Source organism: Procambarus clarkii, chromosome 27 (genome assembly GCF_040958095.1).
Source record: "Procambarus clarkii isolate CNS0578487 chromosome 27, FALCON_Pclarkii_2.0, whole genome shotgun sequence".
NCBI classification, from domain to species: Eukaryota; Metazoa; Arthropoda; class Malacostraca; order Decapoda; family Cambaridae; genus Procambarus; species Procambarus clarkii.
The window spans coordinates 33,040,622-33,065,394 of record NC_091176.1 but is presented as its reverse complement, the minus strand read 5'-3'; the positions used below and the strand labels follow the sequence as shown (position 1 = coordinate 33,065,394).

The 24,773-nt window shown below is 43.2% G+C and overlaps 1 protein-coding gene across 1 annotated transcript in view; it reads right to left on the bottom strand.

The window, feature by feature from the left end:
- The window catches only part of LOC138369226 (extended synaptotagmin-2-like), a 300,187-nt gene that overhangs the window by 2,197 nt on the left and 273,217 nt on the right, over positions 1 to 24,773 (bottom strand). Inside the window, exon 11 of the mRNA XM_069332167.1 lies at positions 17,179 to 17,262. Coding sequence (XP_069188268.1) covers positions 17,179 to 17,262 — 84 coding nt within the window. The remainder of the gene's footprint in view (positions 1 to 17,178; positions 17,263 to 24,773) is intronic.

Here is a 24,773-nt window from a genome sequence, read left to right as displayed (position 1 = left end):
TTAACAATGCTAAGCAGCATATATACATTTTCTTCTGTCCTCCATGGACAGGGTTAGAGATTTGTTAAACATATAGTTCAGGGATTTATTGAACAATCAACCACAGAAGGTGATTGTAGTACTTTTAAAATGCTAGGCTAAGCTACATACGTAAATACATAAATACACAGATTTACTTATGCCCTACATAAAGTGTTCGATGTGTCTTTTACATAGTGTCATTAACGTGCATTTAGATAGGTGAAAAGGAATTCTGGTCAGCTTCCACATATACTTTATACACATACATATACACACACATATACGTACATATATACATACATACATACATATATACACACATACATTTGTCTCTTTTACTCTGACAGGGTGAGATAACTGATAGCAAAACTAGTGTGCAATTAAGCACTTAATCACTGAAGGTGATTAAGGTGCTTTTACAAGCTCAGGTTATAGAGTTACATCACATACATTCATTGTATAATTGATACATTACATGGTCAATCTAGGATACAAGTCCAATATATCATCAAGTGTTCCAGTACTCATATAGTAGTTCAGCATACCTTAGCCCAGGAGGGCGAAAGTCAGTCAGTATGGGACATTCTACAATATAATGTTCAAGGGAGTGCATGTTTTCTCTTTCACAAAGTTGACACATTGTGTACTCGACATTTGGGTTTTGAGAAAGCTGCCAGATACGTCTATATCCCAGGCGTATTCTGGCCACTATAACATCACACTGCTGAGTTCTTTTTCTATTAGTCCCATATGTGAATGTCTCCTCACGATATCTATCATAAAATTTAATGCTACAACTTTCAGGTCTTTGTGAATTTGTTAGGTCGGTGAGATTTTCATTAGATATTTGTTTAAGTATTCTCTTTGTCACTGCTAATGAAAGACCCATATCAATGTCTACCACTGGTTTTCTACAGGCTGTCTTTGCAAGCATATTAACAGTGTCATGCCTTGAGATGCCAACATTTGATGGTATCCATAGGAATTTAATTTCAAATCTCTTTTCTTTGGCAGCTAAAACATTCATTCGAATATCACTGACTATTTTCTGGGTGTTATTGCTATGTGCGTTCAATGTAGGGAGTGCACTCTGCGAATCACAGTATACAAGTCCACTGCTTTTGTCTATTAAAAATTCTGTGGCATAGTATATGCCTGCAAGTTCGGTTTGAGTTGTACTTGCCCAGTCATTGACGCGTTTCATTGCTGTATGTACAAGAGAAGATTGTTCAAATATATTACATGCGCATCCGGTACATCGTCCACCTTCTTCTATAGAACCGTCGGTGTAACACTGATACACATCGTTACCCATACTCTGAGTACTCTCAGTGATGCTTTTCAGTGTTAACTGTTTTAATAATGTAGAGTGTACACTATCTTTTTTGGGTTCATTTACGAAATCAACTGCTAGATCCAAGTTATCCCATGAAGTAATTGGTTGATTAATCGTTAATTGAGTTGGGTACATATTTAATATTTTGATGGAGTTGGCTTCCTTGTAGAACCAAAATGTATAATCAAATTTCGCTCTTCTTCTACAGACCTCAGGTGAGTGTAGCATATTAGAAAGTTTAGCTTGAAACTTCATGTGTTGCCGAGATCTACTCAATACCTTCACGCCGAAAACTGTGCTAATAGACAAAATTCTCTCACTTGTGGTAGGTAATTTTAATTCAGCTCTCATATTAACTATTCTCGTCGACTTTGGAGCCCCAAGGATGAGGCGCATAGCTTCATTTTGCAAGGTTTCAAGAGATTTTAGCTCTTTGTCTGTATACAGTGTGAGATGTAGAGCATTGTAGTCAAACACAGAGCGTATAAATGATACATAAAACATTCTAGCAAGTCTCACGTTAAGTCCATGATTGACACCAACAAGGACCCGAATGGGCTTTAATCTCTCCCAAAGTCTCCTCTTGAGAGAAGAAAGGTATCCAGGGTCGTTAATGGGGACACAAGGTAGCTAAGACTCGCAGTTTTCGAGTGCTTGCCCATCTATATGATAATTGACTGGTGGAATAACCACATGGAATGGGGGCACGAGTTTTCTGTACAGAGATAAGGAGGCCACATTCCTTAGCTCTAGTAGCAAAAACACGGAGCAGAACTTGCCTTCTAGGCTCAGAGGCAGCCTGTAAACATATATCATCAGCATAACAAATAACCGTGTCTTCATTATTAGTTGGTAGCTCTTTAATGAGTTTATGCATCAAAACATTGAACAACAAGGGACTGAGGACCCCTCCTTGTGGAGTTCCCAGTTCAAAGTGTTTGCTCTGTGCTTTTAACACCATTAAACAAAACATATGTTGTTCGATTAGACAAATAGCCCTTTATCCATTTGTCCAGTTGTTTTCCTTGGATTCCCAGCTCGGCAAGCTGTTCCAGTATGATTTCCCTGTTTGCTGTATCAAAAACTGCTGCTAGGTCGATGAAGACTGCTTGAGGGGAAGGTTATCTTGAGAGGTTATCTTGAGATGATTTCGGGGCTTTAGTGTCCCCGCGGCCCGGTCCTCGACCAGGCCTCCACCGCCAGGAAGCAGCCCGTGACAGCTGACTAACTCCCAGGTACCTATTTACTGCTAGGTAACAGGGGCATTCAGGGTGAAAGAAACTTTGCCCATTTGTTTCTGCCTCGTGCGGGAATCGAACCCGCGCCACAGAATTACGAGTCCTGCGCGCTATCCTTAGTCCTGCGCTAAGGGAAGCTTCAATATGTGCGAAGTACTCAGCAAAAAAGTGTTGTGTACTGAGCCCTGGCATAAATCCAAACAGTTGAGGTGACAGGTGCCCCTGTATACGATACATAAGCCGGTTAAGAACAATACGTTCAAGCACTTTACAAACACACGATGTTAGATATATGGGCCTATAATTATCTGAGTGTGGTTTGGGGATGGGAACAATGACACTCTTTGTCCAAGCATGAGATAATACTCCTTCACTTAATCTCAATCTGTACAACACTAAACGTGAATTACCTTTTTTTTTTTTTACATGCAAGCATGCTTATAAGTATAATAAAAACAAACAAATACAACATAGAACAAAAGTACAAAATGACAAAGCACAAACTTGCAAAAGCACAAAGGAACAAAATTACTAAACACAAAAACGCCGGCCAGAAGGGCCGACCACAAAACAACAATAATTACAAACAAAACACAACAATAAATTTAAACACAGCGGAATACAATACAGAAATGAAACACCAGAACATAATTATACAGAACAAGCCTACCAGCACCTCAAACACACACGGAGAGGTACCAACACAAAACGATAATAATAATAAGAAGAAAGGAAATACAATTATATAACATATAAAAAGAAAAGCACAATGGCAAAACATGACAATGAGCACAAACCCAGGCCGGGTCACGCCAAGACGCTGAAGGGCACTCAACCCGACACAAACAAGCGCACAAACAGCACCATAAAAACATAGAACAACAAAAACATAACATAAGAACATGACATCCACAACCAGACACACACACTAACCAAATCCCGGACCGCACAGGAACCAGACACACACACACACACAAGCCACATAAAATAAACCCACAACAACAAACCGGAGCACGCAGGAACCGGGAAACAAATCCGCCCCACACACACACTCGACCCGCACCCCATAACCATGCACACAAATGGAAACAACCCACAACACACAATATACAAAGGAATCATGGGCGAGGAATACTTTTTCAGAGACAGAAACATATTTCTCAGGGAACGAATCCCAAGGATACTTTCGCTTATAGGCCTCCCAAATCAAATACTCCATGTCGGTAGGGGGACGATTCCCCTGCCGCCGTGGGCTCTGCATAAACTCAGGGATCACCAGATCAGGCGGAAACGGCCACTCCTGAATCTCACCAACGCAAGTCGCATAACGAGGCTGGGGAGCGCAAACCACGTCCTTCGAGGAAGCAGACGACACTGAAGAAGCATACGAGGGCTGCCGAGACGGCCGCGTCGCCATACGCACAGGAGCCAGAAACGGCCGACGATATGGTAACACCTCCACCGAGACCGCAGGAGACACTGAAGAGACGGCCGGAGATGGATGAGGCGTCGAGACCGCAGCCGATGAAACGGGGAACGAGGAAGGGGTTACAGAACCCCCAGAGCGAAAAGCCTTTTTCAACATCACCAGGCCACCCCGCTCACCACGAACTTCAGCAGGGGGGAACCACCCCCCACGAAGAACCGAGCCATCCTATGCAGGCGACGCACCCGAAGCAAGATCCGCAGATACCATACCAGAAGTGGAGGCCGAAACACCGGCACCGGCATCCACAGGCAAATGCACCTCCGCCACCACCGTAGTATGCAACGCAACCGGAGCCACCCCGCCGTCGCCGGAAGATCCACAATCGTCGAAGTCGCCAACGTCAGCCCAAGCAGAAGAAGAACGCCGAGAATGCTTAGGCTCTGGCCGCACATCATCAGATCTGGAGGCCGACTCAGAGACCCGAGCAACACAAGCCGGGCGAACCGACGCACGTCGTAGAACGGCAGCACAGCCGGAACAGACGGCGAGGGCGCAGGGACAGGGTCAGATGCAGCCGACGAAGAACTGGATGGCGCGGAATTCGAGCAGAAGGCAGTCAGAAGAACCCCAGAGACACCAGCCCGAGCAGGACGATCACCAGGTGATGACACAACCTCCGGAGGAGAGGCGACAACAACAGGGGGCGCAACATGCGGCGCAACAGTCGACACAGGGGGCACATCCACGGCTCAAGAGACGTCCACATCCACCGAAGCCTCCTCCACAAGAAGAGGCGGAAAATCCTCCTCACTGAAGAGGTACACGGGCGTAATGGTAGGCACAAAACAGTCAGCAACCTGATGGCCCAAGAGGCCACAACGATAACACGTCCGAGGCTGGCGGGCATATAACACCCGAATGCTGTATCCCATAAGTCGCACAGAGGATGGAATGTCTGCCCGGAGCCACATGCCCAGGGTGCGAATGTTAGTCCTCACACCCTTGAGTGGACTGGAAGATATCATGCGCAACCGCACACTAACTACGGCGCCAAAACGGCTCAAGTACCGCCGTAGCAGGCCCTCCGGAAACTACAAGGGCGCCCCATGTACACTGACGTAAGCGAGGGCACCACTCCGATCAGAGAGGGTCACAGTGCCCGCACTATCCGGCAGGGGTAAAGTCTGCCCCTCGTATCGACGGAGAAATTCCCGATACGCCAATTCCTCCGTAAACTTCACGATTGCCCGACGTGCTGTTACCAACTCGACTCCATAAATGTCCATCACAGGGACAGAAAGCAAATCACACACTAGTGCTATCTCCGGGTACCCAGCCCGTACAGAAAATTCGAGGCCCACAGACTGAGCCCGCACTACAGGGGGAAGAGGGACCCCCATCGTGAACTCCACGTCAGCACAGGTGGGCAGAGACACACGCCCCCAACCGGCCAAACTGGCAAACCAACGTGAATTACCTGGTACTCGTGAGACTAATCTCAGTAGATTGTAAGTAATACCGTCCTCTCCAGGAGCAGTTGATTTGCCCAATCTTTAGTGTATGATTTAATTCCCATTCAGTTACATCATTAAGGTCCGACACGTCGATAGCTGTACAGGAAAGATTGATGGTTCGTTGTCTGTTGGGACATGTGTCATTAAGTTTGTGCTGTATGTTAATAATAATTGGGAGTGAGTTGTAGCTTGATGTTAGTGCCCATTGATCAAGGAGAATGTTTGCTTGTTCTAGTGGGCTGTGGTGCAGTGGTTTGGTTGGCTTGCTTCTAGAGATTTTTCGTATCTTTTCCCAAACTTCAACAAGTGTTGTTTGCTCATTTATACTTTGTAGGAACTCTTCCCAATGTTTATTTCGTATAACGTTGCTCATGTCTCTCACCTCTCTATTTGCGACAAGAAATACATGCAAGTCACCTTGTGCTGTGGTTCGTTTGTATGTATCTCCAAGCTGCTTTACTCGTTCATGTTCTTTAACAAATACGGGGTCAAGGACCCACTTGGGTGGTGGTAGGTGTTTCCCACTTCTGCTAGGCTGGAGTTGCGCTCTAGCTGCGGTGGGGTATAGACGTGTTGTCTGAGCCCTCCGGTAGTTGGTGGTTGTTCGCCAAGCGGCTGGGGGTGTGGGCGTCCCCACCTTCCTTGCAGTTGCCGCTTGGCTGGTGTTGACGTCGCATGCTTGCGATGGGAGGCCTTCTTCCCCCTGTTGTGAGAGTGAACTCCGTGGGCCTGGAGTTTACAGGGTTATTGTCAAATTAGTGGGGGAGGAGGTGTACCGTGAGTTCCTCCGCCGTTACGAGGGGCGTTCCTTGTCGCTGCCGGATGGTGCCGGCTCTGTGACCATTACAGACCGTAGTGGTGCCCTGATATATATGAGTGTGCATGGGGCGCCCTTGGAGTTTCCTGAGGACCTACTCTGGCGTTACTTCCAGCGGTTTGGCGCTGTCGTCAGTGTGCGGGTGAACACGCTGTCCTCAGGGAGCTATAAGGGTATGCGTACAAACATTCGTACCCTTGGGATGCGCCTGAGGTCTGACATTCCTTCTTCAGTCTGACTTCTGGGGTACTACGTCCGGGTATACTATGCCCAGCAACCCCGTACCTGCTTTCGGTGTGGCCTGTTGGGGCATAAGGCTGCCGGGTGCTCTGGGGCTGCAGTCACTCCTGTGAACCTGTTCCGGGAAGAGGATTTCCCGCCGCTCCCTGTTGGGGTGGATTCCGTGAGCGAGGATGTGGACATCCCGTTGGCTGCTGCGGCTCCCCCTGCGTCGCCCGGCAGTCCTCTGGTTGATGCGGCCCCTCCTCCGGGTGTTACAGTGCCGTCGGCTGATTTTCCTGCTCCTGTCGCTGTTCCAGCTGCTCCCGTGGGTCTTCCGGATGGCCTCTGCGAGTGGTCGACGTCTTCATCCTCCTGCTGCTGCGACTGGCCCCGCGCCCTCGCCAGGTGTCCCGGCTGTGCTGGGTGCTGGGAACTCTGTGGACCGTCCTGATGTGTGCGGCCTGGTTCCCCTTGTGGTTGAGGCTGCTGCCGTTCTGCGACGGGCATCGGTTCGCCCGGCTTGTGAAGCCCGTGGTTCTGGGTCCACCTCCGGCTCTGAGGATGTGCGGCCAGAGCCCAAGCGTTCCCAGCGTTCTTCTACTGCTTGGGCTGATGTGGAGGATTACGACACCGGTGGATCTTCGGGCGATGATGTAGTGGTTCCGGGTGCTTCGCGCTCTTCATCGATGATGGTTGGTGACGTCCATGTGCCTGCTGATGACAATGTTTGTGCATATGATCTACCTCCTGTTCTTTCTTCTGCAGAAGGTTCTCCGCAGTGGGGGTGGTCGCTCCTACGGACGTGGATGGTGAGGGTGCTGGTGCGGGCCGAGGCCTCGTGCTGGTGCTGAAGGAAGCCCGGAGTGGGGGGTCCCTGCAGGTGACACGTCCGGTGGTTGACGCGGGGTCCTGTGAGGCAGCCGAGGAGGCTCCAAGTGCACTGCACGTTGCCCGGCCCCATGGGAAGAAGCCCCTCCCTCTTGTCTTGGCCTCCAGCGTGGCGTATGATGATAACAACCCCTTGCTGTTTGACATTGTTGACTGCGTGCATCCTGTTCCATGGAGCCCTTCTTCCATCTGGGTTCCGCGGGCTCGGTGTTTTGTTGTGGGTATGCTGGAATTGATGCCTGATCCTCGTACGGTTCATAGTAAACTTGTTCCGGGTAACCTCATGTTACTTTGGGAGGCATATTGTGTTCGGTTCCCGGCAGCGGAGTGGCCGGATAAGTATGAGCATTTTGAGTAGTCTGAGTGATTGCTGTGTGTTTGGTATGTGGATGGGACCTGTGGTTTGTTATGCTATGTGTTGCATTTATTGTGCGCCCTACAGGCCAGTGTTAGGTTTTGTTCTCATGTCCTTGTTTTATTGTATTTATTGTATTCCTTAGCATGCTTTGCATGTAAATATAACAATAATAATAAAAAAACATCTGCTAGGCTTACGGCTTGTTCAACACCCATGTGTCGTAGTAGGTAGTAATTGTATCAACGAGATCTCTGGAGAAGGCTTCTACATTCGTTATTGTGTAATTTTGATACCATTTTGACATACAAATAATAAAGTGGCTATGCAAACCATATGGAATATTCATTTTCCGTCTCTGATGTCTATTAGGTACATCACACTGTACCTCATAGGAAGCAGAAACTGCATAGTGATTAACCAAGTAATTTACCAAAGAACATTCCATATTATCCTGCACAAAGTTACCCATTACATAATCAAGTAAATAAATCCCAATAAATGAGCTTGGGTATCCAAACTCCCCTTTGGGTAGGGGAGCCGGTCGGCCGAGCGGACAGCACACTGGACTTGTGATCCTGTGGTCCCGGGTTCGATCCCGGGCGCCGGCGAGAAACAATGGGCAGAGTTTCTTTCACCCTATGCCCCTGTTACCTAGCAGTAAAATAGGTACCTGGGTGTTAGTCAGCTGTCACGGGCTGCTTCCTGGGGGTGGAGGCCTGGTCGAGGACCGGGCCGCGGGGACACTAAAGCCCCGAAATAATCTCAAGATAACCTCAAGATCCATAGTATACACAGTTAATCTGTTGTTATAAACATATTTGATAAATTTGCATCCATTATCATTGTTAGTACTGTCTCCCAGCATAATATGTCGGTATATGACAATATGTTGTCAAGGGCCTGCGGGCTGTAGCAGCAGACCCAGACACACCTGAGCCACACCAGGTGTGCGTTGACAACAGAGAAGGAGGAGTCATGGGACTACTCACACCCTAGTTACCATGGTCTTCATGGGGCCACCCACACCCTGGTCTTCATGGGACCACTCACACCCTAGTTTCCATGGTTTTCCTGGGGCCACCCGCACCCTGGTCTTCATGGGACCACTCACACCCTAGTTTCCATGGTTTTCCTGGGGCCACCCACACCCTGGTCTTCATGGGACCAACTCAGTTACATGACCAACCAACGAGTTACATAAACCTCATCTTAGCAACGTGCATAGGCTGTAGTGTGGGGTAGAGTCGGCGGGACAAGTGCGTAACACGGAGATAACCACACTATCAGCACCACTACACCAACACCTACAACCACTACACCAACACCTACAACCACACCTTCCACCACTACACCAACACCTACAACCACACCTTCCACCACTACACCAACACCTACAACCACACCTTCCACCACTACACCAATACCTACAACACTTTACCCCGCCCCCCACCACCGTTATGTTCCCATAATTATCATAACATTAAAATCCCCCATGTATATTGTTCCATGATTGTCTAGATCCAGGAACAATGCTACATTGAGTTTCTGGCTTTTGGCTTATACGTAGAGGAATAAGAAGTGGCCTGCTGCAATTTGTACATGAAAGTGATGGTACTGTGTGTTTACATTGTGTGACGTGCTCACAAGAATGTGCGGTAAATCACTTCTGATGTATTTAATAGGTCTGTGGCGTTACTGTTAGAATAGGATGCACACCCTCTGATCTTTGGTGGGGTTTTGTTTATCATGTTGGACGTGTAGGGCTTCTGTATAGCAATTATATCTAGGTTGTTACTGGTAACAAGTGCAATTAGATCATTCAGACTTTTGTTGATGCTACGAATGTTCCAACTGAGAAACCTAATGGTTCTTGTGTCAGCAGCAGCCATCGTCTTAGTGTTGTTCCTCCCTGGGACTGGTGGTCCCATTGTTGTCCTCGTCCCACCTCCACAATGTGTCAATATGTGACTGTACGATGTAAAGAGCCGCACCAACCTGGCGTTTGGTGTCGTCAATAGCACCTGGTGATTTTTTTTGCAGGGATATTCCTGCACGGGTCCTAAGCCTCTGGCTGGCCCACTAAGTATTGCTTGTTTCTGTTTTACTTGGGCGGAGTATTTATTACTCGTATGGTCGCTTCAGTAAGATTTTGCCATATGTGTTTAACAACTTCTTCTGCTCTGTTGAATCTAAGTTAAAATCTTAATGGGTTTGTAACTGTCCACTGTGTTAGATAATGTTCCAGTGGTCTGTTGGGCATTTCTCCACAGTGTTGACATTTCCTCTCATCTTCCGGAACCTGTAAGCCTATTTCCCATGCACATGGGTATCCAAGCCTGATGCGATGTAAGTGTACTTCTGTTTCTCTACTGCTCCCTTTCATCAAACTAAGGGGTTTGTAGTTGGTTGAATTCTTGTACCAACCCGCAGATCCTGATGTTGCAACTGCTGTGTTGTGGTCACTGTACATCTTTTGCATTGCTCTATTTTTAATTACTTTCTTAAATTAATATGTGATAGACTCTGTGGTATGTAAATGTCTACATTTCTCCTCTTAGTTGCAAGTTTTGCAGCTTCATCTGCAGTGTCATTTCCTATTATTCCCACAGGACTTGGCACCCAGTTGATAAGTACCCGCCGGCCTTGTCGTTTGAGTGTTTGCATTAATGATATGACATTTGTGATCAGATGTATGTTATCATATATGTGTTCTTGTTGCAAGGTTTGAATGGCGGTTCCCGAATCTGTATGTGTGATAACATGTTGTCGGTGTTCAGCAAGAGCATGTTCCAAAGCCTTTTGAATGGCTAGCATCTCTGTTTGTAAAGTCGAACACCCATTTGAGAGCCTCCAACTATTTACAGAGTTTCCTGCTTTAACTGCAGATCCGGTTTCTTGTCCCTGCTGGTCTACTGATCCATCTGTGAAGTATGTGAAGCTGTCGAATGCCGTGTTTGTTTCTATATGCATCTGTGCAATGTTACGTAGCAGATGAGGATTTGTCTGGTTCTTTTTTCCTTCAATAACCATAATCTTAAAGTCTGCTGGCAGAGATTCCCAAGGGGCTTGCATAACAAAGTCTGCATGTATTTCGTCGACACCCTTCTCAGTGACTGTGTTTGTTATATCGAATGTATTGATGGTGTTTATCGCACAATGGGTCTACCTGTTGCTATTGGAGGCTCTTCTGTCCAGAGTTAGTGCTCCAGTGATTATATCTTTAAGTGAACTGATTCTAGGTCTAGTCAATTTCTTGGTCAGCATGCACGCAGCAATCTCTTTTACCCTTATTTCAATCGACGTTAGCTTGGTTTCTAGTCTTAGGTTCAGTATTTTAGTCCATCTGGGAGCACCTGTTATGATTCGCAATGCATCGTTTTGAATAACCTCAACGTTAGCCCACTGACCAGGAGAAAGAGTGAGTAAGGCAGGCGCTGCATAATCAACTAGGGAACGAACGGCGTGTATGTAAAACATCACCTGGTGATGTCATCAGTCTCTTGAACACTGAACAACTTGGGATGGTTCCTGAGTGAATGTTCTCTAAGTTTCATGGCATAAGCACTGTCACGCAGATTATTATTATTTTTCACTCTGGTACTGGACTCGAACACGTTCGTTAAGTTCGCTTGCTTGCCTTGCTTGCTTACATCAGTGAGCTCACGGTCGTCGTCCAGAGTGCTCTGGTGTAGCACGACAAATGTCTTACTGGAGGCTTGTCTGGCCCAGCTGAAGTCTTTGAAAATAAAAGGGTCGAGTGTTTGGAAATCACTCCATGACGAATTATAAAATTGTCCAACTCATCCCCTGTTCAAAAATAAACCCAAAAAGTACCTGATCTCATCCTCATAGTTTCCCATCTTGTGCTTCAAACTCACACTGTAACTTGTACTACCCACTTTCTCAATATTAGTATTTAAGACATTTATCCTTAACAGTGTACTCGCCTCTGTTAAATTACATTCTAGTTATTCGTTGATATAAAACATGCTGCAATGGACATTTTCATCTTACCTGATATATTAGATTAAGGACCTGCCCGAAATGCTATGTGTGTTATGCGTGGCTTTGCATGAATGTAAAAATACCAATCTTATTTAATCTCACCATACCATTGTACCTTGCAAATAAAAATTATTATTATTTTAATTATTACTAGCTGTATCCGGCCATGCGTCGCTGTGGCTCAGCGACAGCAACCATCCCCTTGTCCCCCAGTCCTCCCCATCATTCCCCCCCGCCCCTGTCCCCTCGTTCTCTCAACCATTCTCCACTCCACTCCCCACTCCCGTCCCCTCATCCTCCCCACCATTCACCATTCCCTTGTCCGATGCTTTCCCAAATGATCTAATGTTCCCATCCGAAAAGTCACACAAAATAATTAAATCAAAACTAAAATAAATTTAAATCTATTAAAAATCAATTTATCAATGAACTCAGAAACCCTGAAATGGATTCGTAACATATTTAGTATAGCGTGTGTTGCTCTTATGTGCAACAGATGGCACTGTTTTTTTTTAAAGAGCATGTTTTTACCTGTAACAGGTGTGGCATCTATATTTATACTCATGTAATGAACAATATGGTAAACAACACAGCTCAATTCCAATGCAATGTCACAAAAAATAATTAGATCACGATAAAAATACAACAGAATCTATGAAAATTCAATTTCCTAATGCAGTCAGAAACATTGAAATAGAATTTCAATGTTTCAACGGTCACAGGTGTGACAGGTTTTTAACTGTCACATGTGAGCGCCAGTTGCATAGTGCTCCTGGCTGTCTGGGTTTGAGTCACTTCTGGGTTGTGGATTTTTCAGTTGCATGTTGACTTGGGGACCATTCAAGCTTGTTCGTATGTGGGTAAATATATTCACTTAATAGGGGGCGGGGGTTCTTGCTAGGAATGGCAGCACCAAAACTTAGTCAAGAAACACCACCTTACCTCACTGGGTTGCACTGCCACGAAAATATGAGTTACAAAAGTCATATGCAATTACTGCACTTACTCTCAGAGCAAGATGACACCCACACATATGTGCTTCATTTACTTCTTGATAAATGGGACCAATGCTGTCTCTGCTACTTCTCAACCAACATAGGAATTGAGCAGTTCAAAGGAGTTACCCTAGAATTAGTACTTTGGCTTTAGGTGTGACAGAACTCCGGAGCTCTGGATTGAGTACCACGTCCTAAATAATGGGTAGCCTCACCGAGAATTAGGCGACGTAGCTAAAGGCGAGTTATCCAAAATCACGCCTTGTATCTCGTCATGGAGAAGCATACATACAGAACAGCAACCGGAATGCAGCTTCAATCATCACTCGCCTATGCTTACCTGCACTCAACTCTCACCTGTGGCTCTCAGTAGCTGTTTGCATGCAACAGTGGCAAATCCCAGTAAACCGCTTCTATTGACAAGCAAAACCAGAAGAGGGTAAATGAAGGTTTGAGACCCTCGGGGAGTTAAGGCTTGTCTACCTACGCATGCAATGACTGGACCCAGCGCACAGCAAAGAGGAAACCACCAGAGTGGTTCAATGGACAGAAAGACTGACCGAACAAAGTGTTGTAGAGCGTAACAAGGGCGCAGTGAGGCATGTAGAACACTGCTGGCTATCCACTACATCCTAACATATCTCCTGCATCTCGATTTGTTCCTGCTGGGCCCAAATAGGCCGGGACGAGAAAGGGAAGCTGACGATTTGCACAACTCTCCCTCACTTTAATCTAGGTCGAGCGCAAGTCATGACTTCAACCCATATTTTAAAGTCCTGGTCATTTTCGACTCCAAAGGACGAACATCGTCATGATTGGGTAAACTATGGAATCTTCTAACATCACTGAGAGTGGCGAGAAAGTTGGTTATCATGACGGTTGGGAAGTAAGGTCCAGATATGACCTTTCCTACTACATGATACACCCTAGCTCTATCCAATATGGCGGTGAGGTCCACGTATGATTATACAGGCGAGATGTATAAACTGCAATCTGCTAGAGGACATTATATGTCACCACACAAAATACATCTGAACTGCAAATGCGGTCACCGATCCACAGACACTCGACAAAGGTCTCTTGTGTTCTGATGTAAGCATAATAACCCGATGCACACTACACAATACTATACAGCACTGCAGTCATGGGGTCCAAGTCTAGTTGAATGATCGCCATTCTCTCACGTGTATTATCCATTCATTTTCCACCGAACCTTCACTTGGTAACTCCCTCTCGCCCCACCACAAACCACCATTGCTTCAAACACTTCCAGTTGGCTAACTTGAAGCATTAATCCCACGATAATCAGCAGTTCATACCTCATCCATGTTACGTCTCGTCCACTCTGCTCGTTAAACTACAGGGGTAAGTAATGGGTTGGTCTTGGGGTATTCAAAAATAGTCCCTGTCTCTTAATGTTCAACCAGAGTGCCTCATAAGTACGTCCCGTACATAAATGGTTCTTACAGGTTATAAAAATAAAACAGGTATATAAACTATTTGTATAATATAAATTATATATATATCAAAATAATATTATCATTCAGGTATAACAGTTAATCAGATGGCCTACTAAGGTATTATAATATAATAAAGAATGCTCACCAGATAAAATGAACTCCTAAGACAAAATACAGAAAAACTAAACCAGACAAACTTATGGGATCAGTTGACTCATATGATGGCTCCCAGATACTAACTCAGAACTGGCGTCTGAGCCGCAACTCCCCTCCCACAAACATGACAAATGGAAACATTTTTTAATTTTAATTTACTTAACTGAGCAACGTATTCGTGCTAATACAAATATAAGAATAACTTAAATATGAATGGTAATGTTGACATGAAGAAACAGAGGTAATATATATTTTATATAAAACAAATATATTTATATAGAATAATAAAGAGGAAAGAACTGGCAACTACACAAGTACAAGCTGTCCTGTATATCTATCAGGAAGTTGACCAGACTCTCACACGTCCTGTACCTGTGACTACATTGCGCACTATACTCCTCTATATTGCCAAAATATAGGACAATTATAAATATATATATACATGCCTTCATGCAAGAGATAAACATAATAAATTTTATACTTTGTACATTAATGTGAGTATTCCTTAAATAGGAATACGTAACAATCCACACATCAGCCGACTATCTATATGAAGGCCTGGTCATACTCCCTTCTCCAGATTGGCAATTTCTCTCATACATCATATCATGTAAAATGACAGAAAATTATGCAGAAAGTCAAGATATTTGTCAGGGAGATAGCACGAGCATTGCCAGGAGAGGAATATGTCAGATGTTGTCGGGAGCTCCGAATTCTTTAAGATGCATCTGGTATACTCAGGCACAGTATCTATCCAGGCAAACAGAATCCCCCATTGGATGGGAGGCAACAACTAAGGCACTTAAGCAATGCGACATATTTTCAAGAATTTAATTTCCGCAGACAACCTGTTGGAGGAGAACAAAGCTACCTGCACCAGAACACTTTCCCCAAATCCAGGACAGCTTATCCATTTGTGTCTGGTGATTGTCTGGTTGTGTTTAGTAGGGCTGATTTTTTTTTATAGTCTCGTTGTTTGTGAATTCACACGTGCTTTGCCAAATATGTTTATGTACTCTCGACGTATTGAGATCATTATGGCTGAAAGTTCCTTAAGTGGACATGGAAATTAATAGACAACAGTCGTTTATGTCAAGGCATTCCGTTTGGTGTCGGCAGGGTTCTTCATGAGTAAGTGAGCGGTCTTCTTACTATTCATGCATTAGCTGAGCTCAGTCTTCTGTTACTAGGTATAACGTTTATTTCAAGTATGTTTTTCTGGACTCTTTCCTTTGTCTTATAAGCCGTTGAAAAGCTGCTGTAGTAAATTTTTGAGTGGTGACCTACAGTTTTTCCTACACATCGGTGCCAACATGGTGATTCGCGTTCCTCTTGATGGCAATTTTCCTATAACCATAATAGTACTAGTTATTGAAACAAACCTGCCTAACTTTACTGAATTCCCAATCAATTTGCTTTCAAATGGAAAGGTGTGTGCAAGAAAACGGTTGACATAGGCGTCAACAATACTACTATTGAACAATTCAGAACACTAACTACAAGCATTATTTAATATTCGTTTACAATTTTACAAGTTGTTACGTCTTGAGAGTCAAGTCCACTGCGGGCTCACCATAGCCCATGCTACTTAGAACTTTTTGTTCCAGGTAGCGAATTTTAAACAACAACAACAATTTGAGGGTAAATTATGTTTACGTTTATGAATTTTTGTCCTTAGAGGATATGAAATTTCCATTAATAGTGAGTTATAAAATGTTTAGATTATAAATATCCGATATGAAGATGGAATATATATCAATGTACATTGCTATGTTAACACACTATACTTCGTTCTATATCTTTGCATATTGTTGTCTTTGGGAACTATTCTGCGATGATGGGTTAACATAATTTAAAAACTTTTCCAGTCGTTTCAAACCCAACACAGTCTTGAAGAGGTTTGATTAAAAATCCGAATCAATTAGCAAATAGTTCATTGCAAGTTGCTATAAAAATATTTAGTTGCATTCTTACTTTTGAAGCTTTTTAATCAATCAGTAAATCGTTCATTCAATCAGTAAATCGTTCAATCAATAATTAAATCAATCAATCACCACTTATCCCATAACACATCCGCTCAGCCCAATATATCAAGAATACAAATAATATTAAGAATTTTATATCTTCAGATGTTCAACGAGAGATGTTTCAGGAGAACGGTTGAATTTTACGACTGAAAAGGTGAACTTAACGACTGGCTAATTTGGAAGAACTTCTTCAGTGGGCCATTTAATTTTGTTAATAATCATGTCTTTAAGCAGATCTGTGTCTTCTGTTTCGTGACATTCTACGAGATTACGGATTTTTTACAGAAATTATATTTTGTTTCTAATATCACGTCTTTTACATATTTTAAAGCAAATTCTAGTTCAGTTCGGTTTGTAAGTTGTCTGTTTTAAACGTTTACTTTCCAGTTAGACCAAAACTATTTATGTACTCGATTTTCCATCATTCTTTAATGAAAATAATTTTAAATACATTTTTATTTAAGTTCACTAATCTGTTTGCCTACATGTGTATGGGTCCTCTTTTCAAAAACAAATTTCCTTCAACCTTTCAACTTCTTCATATAAAACATTATAATAACAGTTCTTCAGCTATCTCATCTTTCCAATACTAGCATATTCTTCCTTCATTTAGTAAAGTCCTTCCTCTGATTCAAGTACCCTATCAAATAGAATATTGAACACGCATAGTTACATATCATAATACAAGTAAACATTATAAAGAGGAACTTACAGAAAAACCGAAGGCATAGTCAACCCATACTCTGAGCACTCCACAGCTAAGTGAGCTGCTAGCTGAGCCTGTATTGCCATCCCGCTGCCAATGTGAACAAAGACATTATAAATATTAATTTATTTTTCATAAAAAGTGAATTAAAATGGCATTACAAAATAATAGTAATATTTAAAATGGTATTACCCATCCATATATGTCAAAGCAGAGCAAGCGAGGGAGTTTCAGTCTCTCCTAAAGTATTATTCAGTCGACATGATAATGATCCAGGACGGACTGAAACATAATCACCTCTTACTACTTTCTGATTGGTGGGTTGGGAGTCTGATTTTCAGGTACGTTATATAAAAAAATGTTGAGTGCGTTCTGAAAATTTTAAGTCCTCTCTTAGTCATCACATGTTTACCTTTACCAAAAAATATATATAATTAATTTCTCTGATCTACAGTAGTGTTTAATGTAAATCAAAATTCCTTAATGTTTCTTTCTGTATAATATATGCTTCGAATCCTTCAGAGGGGGTCAGGAGTTTTATGATATATATATATATATATATATATATATATATATATATATATATATATATATATATATATATATATATATATATATATATATATATATATATATATATATATATATATATATATATATATATATTGTGACGATAATCTCCTTCAAGAGATTGAGCCTGCTCTTCCCTCCAAAAATACGTCGATACATCTATATAAAACTACTATGGAAGAAATGTCCAACAACGACAACAACATCTCCAAGGTTTGCCAGAGAGCAAAACGTATGCAGCCAGGAACACCTGCTTCACCTCAAACCGCCAAATTACCTGTCTTGTTGTCGGCTCCTCGCTGATTGGCTGCCGGTCTGGCTGCAACTGCACTCCACCCACCATACTACTTGATGTCTGGGGCCGCCACGACCTCAGTCTTCAGAATATTCAGTGCTTTCATACGGTTAACACTTCTTCCTGGTAGACTAAGCTTTGGCTTACGTGTACTGAGAGAGGTGATAGCTTAAAGCCAATATTCCTGCACCTCTCATTTTATTGTATATTGCACAGCTTGTTATTGCTCACTTGTCTTAACATAACTTTTCATTTTATCATTTAATTATTCTTATTATTTTGATTGATTGATTTTATTATACGAATTTGTATGTCCATTTTATTCATGTTTTGTTTATCTAACGTAATTAAAATTCCATTGTTAAAATTTACTTGTGTTTTGTGTGTCTTCTCCTTACCTTACCACAGACGAAGTTCCAGATTTTCTATTTTTTTTTAATTCTATGTGACGAGGCCATACCCCTAGCTTTGAACAGCCGAACACCAACGCGTTACCATCACATATTATATGGGGGCCTGTCCGGGAGCTTCACTCAGGTACTGGTGCCAAGTCGTAATTTATGGTAAGCGTATTTAACTTTGTTAACGTAGCTTTTACTATTTTTCATATTCAATTTCATTTTTTATATGGTGCGGTGTATTGTGCATTACGAGAGTAACATATGGTGAAGGTGAGACAACTTTGGATTACGTGGTGACTGTAGGCCGCAGTCATACTCTTAATTGGTCATCTCTCCCTCCGTGTTATTACTCGTGTTTACCATCTTTGTCCCTTGGATATTTCTCATTTTGACAGATCATCATATTGGTACCCTGGTACTGTGGTCTGCCCCGGGTCAAGAGCACCCAATCTTCTGCAATCTGACTGTAGGAGGACAAAGAGGGCCATAGTTCCTCTAGCTCGAACTTTAGTTGCTGAATTGGGACCTCAGCAGCAGTTCTCGTCACCAGTTGACACCTCGCACCCCTACACGTCAGTCAGAGATGATGATACATACAACGGTAGGGAATTAGCTTACTTTTTCAGAGCACAAAAGTTCGCTAATTCTGTAAGTATCATACTAATTCAGTAGGAAAAACTTGCTTTATGTCCTATAGAGACTTGGCAAGGTATGCCTACATCCTTGGACTACCAATTTTACTTCTGAGGCAATTAACTGTTTCATTTGTTTTCGAAACTCTGTTTCATTTGTTAGTAGGATTTTCTTGCCCTTATCCTCTTACATGAGTACCGGGTACAAGATTTCCTGCGCCCTTGATTTAAATTAATCATTTAACATCTTGTACTTAACTTTAATTGTTAAAGATCCCACAGGATAGGTACCAGTTGCCACGTTGTCCTGTTTCTGACATTCACTATAACTGAATATTCGTGTTACATTTATTTGCTAATTTCACCATGTTTCGTCTCCAAGCTTTCCGTGCAAATCCAGTAGGTGAAATAAGGACTTTAAGTCGTGCCAAGAGGACTGAATTACAAACTCTTGCACATGAGTATCAACTAGAAGTTCCCTACCAAGCCAACAAAAATGACCTACACAACCTGTTGCTGGATTACTATTTAGAGCAAGGTAAGATAGACTCTGAAACTCATGAAACTTACTATATTGCAGATAAAACTGACTTGGCAACGATGAAACTCAAACTTGAGCTGGCCAAGATTGAACGTGAACAACAAGAACGAGCAGCTGCCATACGAAGGGAAGAACACGAACGTGAAACTGCTTTGAGGAGGGAAGAACAAGAACGAGAAATCACCCTCAGAGAACGCGAAGCTGCTTTGAGGAGAGAAGAACACGAACGAGAGGTCGCATTACTCCGTGAACGTGAACGAGTACAGCTTGAAACCAAACAACGCGAGTTGGAAATGCAACGCGAACATGACAAGCAACAAGCGACTCTGGCTCTAGAGTGTCGTCAACGCGAAATCGCCTTGGAAACTTCACACTTCACTCAACGCCAGCAAGCTACTGCCAATCTTCCCGTCAGTTTTAATATATCACATGCAAATAAGTTAATGCCATCCTTTGTAGAAGCAGAAGTTGATGTGTTTTTTACCACCTTTGAAACCCTTGCTAATCAACTCAGTTGGCCTGTCGACCAATGGGCCACACTTCTCAGAGTCCATCTTACAGGTAGAGCTGCAGTCACACTCAGTACTTTGGCGTCTGAGAATGACTACCAGACTCTGAAACAAGCAGTGTTGGACGCCTACCTCCTCTCTACTGAAAGTTATAGAAGGAAATTCCGTGACCACCTGAAGGCAAGTACCACTACCTTCCTCGAGTTTGCTAACACAAAACGGAGGTATTTCATGAAATGGCTGGAAGCAGCACATGTCTCTACTTTTACAGAACTCGTCAACCTGACGCTAGTTGAAGAATTCTTGAGGCGTGTGCCGCCTCCTGTCCGTCTCTACTTAGCAGATAAAGAAGAAACCGACTACCTGAAGTGTGCTAAGTCGGCTGACACTTACAGCCTCATCCACCGGCTGACACCCGAACCATCCTCCAGTAAGAAGTCGTGTTACAGTTACGAGAAAGTGAGCACCGATCAAGCTGGCTCGCAATTGTACTGCAAGTATTGTAGACTCTATGGACATACCATAGACAAGTGTGGTAAGTCTCAATACAAGGGAACCACTGACCCACAGAAACCCAAACCAAATCCTCCTAAGTCCAGTAAGCCTGTGATGAATGTTGGTGTTAATGTTAATGATCTTTCTCTTTTCAGTAACCACCTGTATACTGGAACTGTCTCTGCCAACGGTTCAAATCCGGAGGGACGTTTCAAATTGAAGATCTTGAGGGACACAGCGGCTCTTCAATCGATCATCTTGAAGTCGGCTGTGCCCAACATCGTCTACACCGGAGAAACTGTCTTCATCACTGACCTCACTGCTACCACTCCATACCCTCTCGCCAGAGTCCACCTGGATTGTCCCTACGTGAACGGAGAAGTCCAAGTCGCCGTCAGGGAAAAGCCTTTTCCCATGCCTGGAGTGCAACTTCTCCTAGGCAACGACTTGGCAGAATACCTGCAACCGACCAACCTGATCGTCATGGACAAACCCCAGGTGTGTAACTCTGTGCCAATAAACCCTATTCTAGCGTATGTTCCAGCAGAGGTTCAAGAGAGTGATGAAGTTTCTCCTCCGGTTCTCGTGACCACCCGTGCACAAGCCGCACGTCCACAGCCAGCTGACTCTACTGCTACCGCTGTCCCTCAAGACCCTCAGAAACTACCCCCGAATCTGACCAAGTTGGAGTTCCGTAAGTTGCAGAGGGAAGATCTTACTTTAACACCATTGTTTTTCCAGGCTGAGACTCAACCCGACAGTATTCCTGGGTTCTTCCTAGTGAACGACTTGCTCTACCGCAGATATAGACCCAGTAAACTGAAGGAGGAGGACGATTGGGCCAACATCGAACAACTTGTGATTCCTACCAGCCTGCGGCCCACTATTCTACACCTGGCCCACGGAGCACTCTCCCACTACGGCTTCAACAAGACTTACCATGGAATTCGTCAAGACTACTACTGGCCAGGTATGGTAAATAGCGTCAAACAGTACGTAAAACAGTGTCATACATGTCAGATGGCAGGCAAACCGAACATCTCCATTCCCAGAGCACCACTGATTCCCATACAGGTGCCTGCAGAACCTTTCCACAGACTCATAATAAACTGTGTTGGTCCTTTACCTCGGACCAGTTCAGGTAACGCCTATATTTTAACCATCCTGTGTCCTACCACCAGATTTCCCATAGCAGTTCCAGTGAAGAACATCACGGCCGCTACGGTTGTAAAACATCTATTGAAGATCTTCACTAAATACGGATTTCCCAGGGAGATTCAGAACGACTGTGGTACCAACTTCACCAGTGATCTCTTCAAAAGGACACTGGAGGAGTTCAACATCAAACAGGTATTGTCCAGCCCCTATCATCCTGCTTCACAGGGTTCTCTTGAACGTAGTCATCAGACTATCAAAGCACTCTTGAAAAAGTTTTGTAGTGAAACCTCTAAGGATTGGGATAAGCAAATCGACCTTATAATGTGTATTTACAGAAGTCTCCCCAATGAGTCCCTAGGAGTATCTCCTTATGAGATGCTCTACGGCCGTAAGTGCCATACTCCCCTTAAGGCTTTCAAAGACTCTCTCCGAGATGCCACCTTCAGTGAGCATCAGAATGTGCCCCAGTTTCTTCAAAACCTTCAACACATTCTAGAGAGAGTCCACCGTTTTGCCCATGATAATCTATTGAAAGCCCAGGAGAGAATGAAGACTCATTACGACCAGACCAGCAAAGTAAGAAAATTCAAGCCTGGAGACTTCGTACTAGCATACTTCCCTATCCCAGGTTCACCTTTACAAAACAGGTTTTCAGGACCCTACCGCGTCCAAGAGTGCAGAAATAACAACAACTACGTTATAGAGACTCCAGATAGGCGGCGGAAGACCCAGCTGTGCCACGTCAACCTCCTGAAGCAATATAATGGTACTCCTCCCACTGTCCTGATTAACTGTTCTACCTTCACAGAACCCTACATCCACAGTGAGACCTTCCCAGCTTCTCCTCCCGAAAGCACTGACAAGGAGTCAGCGCTTTCTAATTCCGAAATCCTTAATGATCTTCCCAAATACTTTCAGGATAATAATCGTGCTCCTTTGCCCTATTCTAATTCCACTCTCACCTCGTCAGATAAGCCCTTCATCCTCCATGTCGACGCCAGTGGTACCGACGGTGGTGGTGTCGTGATGCAGCAACGAGGCGAGGAGAATACACCTGTCAGCGACTACTGCTACAAGGAACTACGGAACAATTGGCAAGGAGCTACTCTTCATCATCCTGAAGCTCCAGCACTTCACTCCACACCTGAAAAGTGCTCGGTCCACCATCAACACGGACCACACCACCCTACACCTCCTGCAGCACGCCCACTTCTCATCTCAACATCTTCTACTATGGGCTTGCTAACTGCAGAAATTCAACCTGGAGACACGCTATACCAAGATTCCGACAACATCTTAGCCCATGATCTCTCCAGAGTTTATGAAGTAGAAGCGACTCCATCTATTACTCCACCACATAACGACGTACTTCTTCCAGAACCGCAGGCTTCGGGGGAGAGTTGTGACGATAATCTCCTTCAAGAGATTGAGCCTGCTCTTCCCTCCAAAAATACGTCGATACATCTATATAAAACTACTATGGAAGAAATGTCCAACAACGACAACAACATCTCCAAGGTTTGCCAGAGAGCAAAACGTATGCAGCCAGGAACACCTGCTTCACCTCAAACCGCCAAATTACCTGTCTTGTTGCCGGCTCCTCGCTGATTGGCTGCCGGTCTGGCTGCAACTGCACTCCACCCACCATACTACTTGATGTCTGGGGCCGCCACGACCTCAGTCTTCAGAATATTCAGTGCTTTCATACGGTTAACACTTCTTCCTGGTAGACTAAGCTTTGGCTTACGTGTACTGAGAGAGGTGATAGCTTAAAGCCAATATTCCTGCACCTCTCATTTTATTGTATATTGCACAGCTTGTTATTGCTCACTTGTCTTAACATAACTTTTCATTTTATTATTTAATTATTCTTATTATTTTGATTGATTGATTTTATTATACGAATTTGTATGTCCATTTTATTCATGTTTTGTTTATCTAACGTAATTAAAATTCCATTGTTAAAATTTACTTGTGTTTTGTGTGTCTTCTCCTTACCTTACCACAGACGAAGTTCCAGATTTTCTATTTTTTTTTAATTCTATGTGACGAGGCCATACCCCTAGCTTTGAACAGCCGAACACCAACGCGTTACCGTCACAATATATATATATATATATATATATGTCGTACTTAGTAGCCAGAACGCACTTCTCAGCCTACTATGCAAGGCCCGATTTGCCTAATAAGCCAAGTTTTCCTGAATTAATATATTTTCTCTAATTTTTTTCTTATGAAATGATAAAGCTACCCATTTCATTATGTATGAGGTCAATTTTGTTTTATTGGAGTTAAAATTAACGTAGATATATGACCGAACCTAACCAACCCTACCTAACCTAACCTATCCTATCTTTATAGGTTGGGTTAGGTTAGGTAGCCGAAAAAAGTTAGGTTAGGTTAGGTTAGGTAGGTTAGGTTGTCGAAAAACAATTAATTCATGAAAACTTTGCTTATTAGGCAAATTGGGCCTTGCATAGTAGGCTGAGAAGCGAGTTCTGGCTACTAGGTACGACATATATATATATATATATATATATATATATATATATATATATATATATATATATATATATATATATATATATATATTATATATATATATATATATATATATATATATATATATATATATATATATATATATATATATATATATATATATATGTCGTACCTAATAGCCAGAACGCACTTCTCAGCCTACTATGCAAGGCCCGATTTGCCTAATAAGCCAAGCTTTCACGAATTAATAAATTTTCTCTAATTTTTTGCTTATGAAATGATAAAGCTACCCATTTCATTATGAATGAGGTAAATTGAATTTTTATTGAAGTTAAAAATGATGTAGATATATGACCGAACCTAACCAACCCTACCTAACCTAACCTAACCTATCTTTATAGGTTAGGTTAGGTTAGGTAGCCGAAAAAGTTAGGTTAGGTTAGGTTAGGTAGGTTAGGTAGTCGAAAAACAATTAATTCATGAAAGCTTGGCTTATTA